Consider the following 3,206-nt stretch of genomic DNA (forward strand, 5'->3'; position numbering starts at 1 on the left):
CTAGTTGTAGAGGAACATGCGGCCACATTGAGGACATGGGGCAGTAGAGAACACAAGGACCTTGGGCTGCCTAAAGTCCTTCAATAGTGCTGTGAGCTCAGCACAGAGTTGGGAACATCTCCCTGGGTGGATGGCACCCTGGGCATCGTAGCTCTCCAGAGGGGCAGGGTATAGCTCTATGCTCAACTGGCTCAGCCTGGCAGTGTGATAGAGCAGGTCCCTGAGGACCGACATGGAGATGCGATTCCGGGAAAAGCACAAGATCCTGAGCTGGGAGCAGCGGCTCAGGGCAGGCAGGATGGCTTGGAGCTGGGATTCCGTGATCTCACAGGCTTCCAAGTCCAACCTCTTCAGGGTGGCTGCAACAGTCTCCAGCAGAATTTTGAGGGGCTCTGGGCTGAAATTGGTCAGATTGATGTATCTCAGATCCAGGCGTCTGAGCTGGCTGGTGTTTGGGCACCGGGAGAGATAATTCCAGTCGGAATCCGAGAGCGGGCAGTTGGTTATTGAGAGGGTCTCCAGGGGGGTCTTCAGGTGCCTAAGGAGGAACCAGGCAGTTAGTTATGAGGGAGAAGACAAATTGGCCCAAACCCAAGGTCACTGTGACCATCTGAACATGCTTGACATTTTGTAGAATCTGCTCATTCAGGTCACTCCATTTCAACCTGAAACTTTCACCACTACTTGTGTGACCATGTGGGTCCTCCATCTCTATGAATGTCACCCTCAATGACAAGCAGAAAGCCACATATCTAGCCACAGCAAGTCAGGAAGAGTCATGTGCCAAAGGCAAATCCAGGAAAGATGTGTCACAACACACTGGGGTTGACCCCTGCAGGGCTCACTCCCTGCCCCCTCAGCAAGGTCTCACTCCCTGCTCTTCACTCACAACCCCTGAGTCATCACCTGGAGCTCAGACCTGCCTTCCCCAGGAGGGCATTAGAAGTGGGCTCCTCTGCTCCCAGAGGGAGGACACAGGGCTCCCTCGTTGAACAGGTACAGGTGTGGGGGCTTCCCTCCTTCAAAGTCCTCACCTCTACCCTGCTTTGTACCCCTGTCGCTGGACAGGGCTCCCAGGGAAGGAACCTCACACCCACCTCACTAGCTCCTGTCCACATCAGCTGGCTTCCCAGCATGATGTCACTTCCCAGACCATGAACCCTGGTTTAGCCCTTTGCTCTAACACAGGTTAGGAGATCGAGCTTCAGGATTCAGCAGGAACAGATGATGGGTTATTTACCTTCCAGTGCCTTGTTCACCATGAGAGTGTCAGTGGCTGGCACACAGTAGGTGCCCTTTCAGATTCACTGATACTGGTCTGCAGAGGAAGCTCACCCCCCTTACTCACCCCAGCACCTGCTCCAGGTGGCCCTGGAGGAGGAGGACAGCATCCACATAGAACTTCCGCAGGCAGTCCATCCTGAGGAATTGGGAGGTGAGCTGGGCGAGCAACCGCTTCTGCTCCTCTGGGGAGGTGTGGGCAGGCACGCAAACCTGGGAGATAAGCAGCTTCCTCAGGTTCCTCATCTGGCCCAAGAAAGGAGCACAAGCAGCCAAGGTGGAGGGCACCCAGGTGCAGTGCACTTCCACCTTCTGGACAGAGTCCAGCTGCAACAGTCTCAGGATCTTTCTGGTGTGGCGGGTGGGTTTCCATAAGATCTTCAGCCAACTGCAACACAGGTGCAGCCTGTCCCTTCTCTGTGTGACCCATAGGAACAAGAGAGTCAGGAATTCATCCAGGGGCCCTTCTGTGAGGCACAAGTCTATGAATATCTTCAAGGGCTGCTTAGCTGCCATTGCTGGACCAAGTTTCAACGCTTGATTCTTCTTAATGTCCTCTGGTGAGCAGGCATCGACCACGGCTCCAGACCACATCCTCCAGAAGTTCCGTGGAACCATCCGCAAATCCAGCACCTGCAGTTTCCACCTCCTGCGGGGACCACAGCAGAGTCTCAGCCCTGAGGCCCCTTCCTTCCCCTCTCAGCTGCTGCCCCCTGCTCCACCTCTTCCTTCTGTCTCACTTTTCTCCACCCACTTCCCTCCAATCCAGCCTGGTGCCCCCACCCGTACCAGCTGAGGGAGGGGCAGGTACAGCCTCCTTCAGGGGTCAGCACAGCTGCCACAAGCACCTCCACATCTGGAAGCCTTCCCACGTGGGGCTCAGCATGGCCAAGGCCTCTCCACCCCTCCTTGCTGGCAGCACAGGAAGCCTGTGGAGCACACGTCAGCACCCACTCTCCCTGCCTATACCCATCCCTTCCCTGGCACCGAGGGTGCTCCCTCCCAGGCCACCTGGGTCCCCCTCACCTGGGGCGATCCTGCTGGGCAAGCAGCATGTCCAGCCCATCCAGGGCCACTCGGAGCATCTCAGGCTGTGGCTGCCTCATCAGGGTCCCCAGGGGCAGGCAGGGGAAGGGCCAGGCCTGCACCATTTTCTTCAGGATCTCAGTGTGTCCCCTGCTGAAGGCCTCCACAAAGAGTGGTGGGAAGAGCTCTATGGGCAGGTCCTCCAGATCCAGGATGACCCTGGACTTGTCGCTCAGCAGGCTGCGCCCTGCCAGCTCCAGCAGCGTGGGTGGGGACTGGATGCTCATCCTGGAGAGTCTGAAAGAAGAAGAAGAATCCTGGAAAATGGTCCAGAGAAAAGGCCACTATCCCATCCATTGCCAGACAATGGGAAGGGGGTACTGGGGAGTCTAAAACTCACCCCAACCTTAATGGGGAAAGCCTATGATTACTATTTTGTCCTTATAAAATGGGAATTGGAGTGTCATGTGACTTAATGCAGTAGACTCCTCAGTTTCAACAACTACAGAGGCTCAGAAAGGAGTTGCCCTCACATGGGTGGTGTTATTTTTAATTTCAAAAAATTAAATGGGCAATTATAAAGCATGTGCCCATATTATAAAACACTTTGATGTCTGTTACACATGGGAGATTCTGCCACCTTAGGGGGGAGGTCAAAGAGAACAAACAGATCAGAAGAACAGAGTCTGTGAAGTGTTGCATGAGATAGTTTGAAGCTTTTTGTTTATTTGTTTAAACAAATTATAAAATTACAAAACTACATAAGCCTTAAAGTATAATTTGGGGGATGAGGCAATATTGGGGATTGAATTCAGGACACTCAACCAGTAAGTCACTGCCCCCAGCCATATTTTGCATTTTAGTAGGAGACAGGATCTCACTGATTTGTTCAGCACCTC

The 3,206-nt window shown here is 53.9% G+C and overlaps 1 protein-coding gene across 1 annotated transcript; it reads right to left on the reverse strand.

Annotated features, from left to right (window-relative positions):
- Positions 1 to 2,594, reverse strand: LOC143404548 (PRAME family member 12-like). Its single transcript, XM_076862654.2, has 3 exons — positions 2,308 to 2,594; positions 1,349 to 1,930; positions 1 to 538 (listed from the first exon to the last, which is right to left on the reverse strand). Exons 1-3 carry the CDS (start codon positions 2,592 to 2,594, stop codon positions 1 to 3), a joined length of 1,407 nt encoding a protein of 468 aa, XP_076718769.2.
- Positions 2,595 to 3,206: the final 612 nt, after the last annotated feature.

This window comes from Callospermophilus lateralis, chromosome 7, assembly GCF_048772815.1.
Source record: "Callospermophilus lateralis isolate mCalLat2 chromosome 7, mCalLat2.hap1, whole genome shotgun sequence".
Taxonomy (NCBI): domain Eukaryota; kingdom Metazoa; phylum Chordata; class Mammalia; order Rodentia; family Sciuridae; genus Callospermophilus; species Callospermophilus lateralis.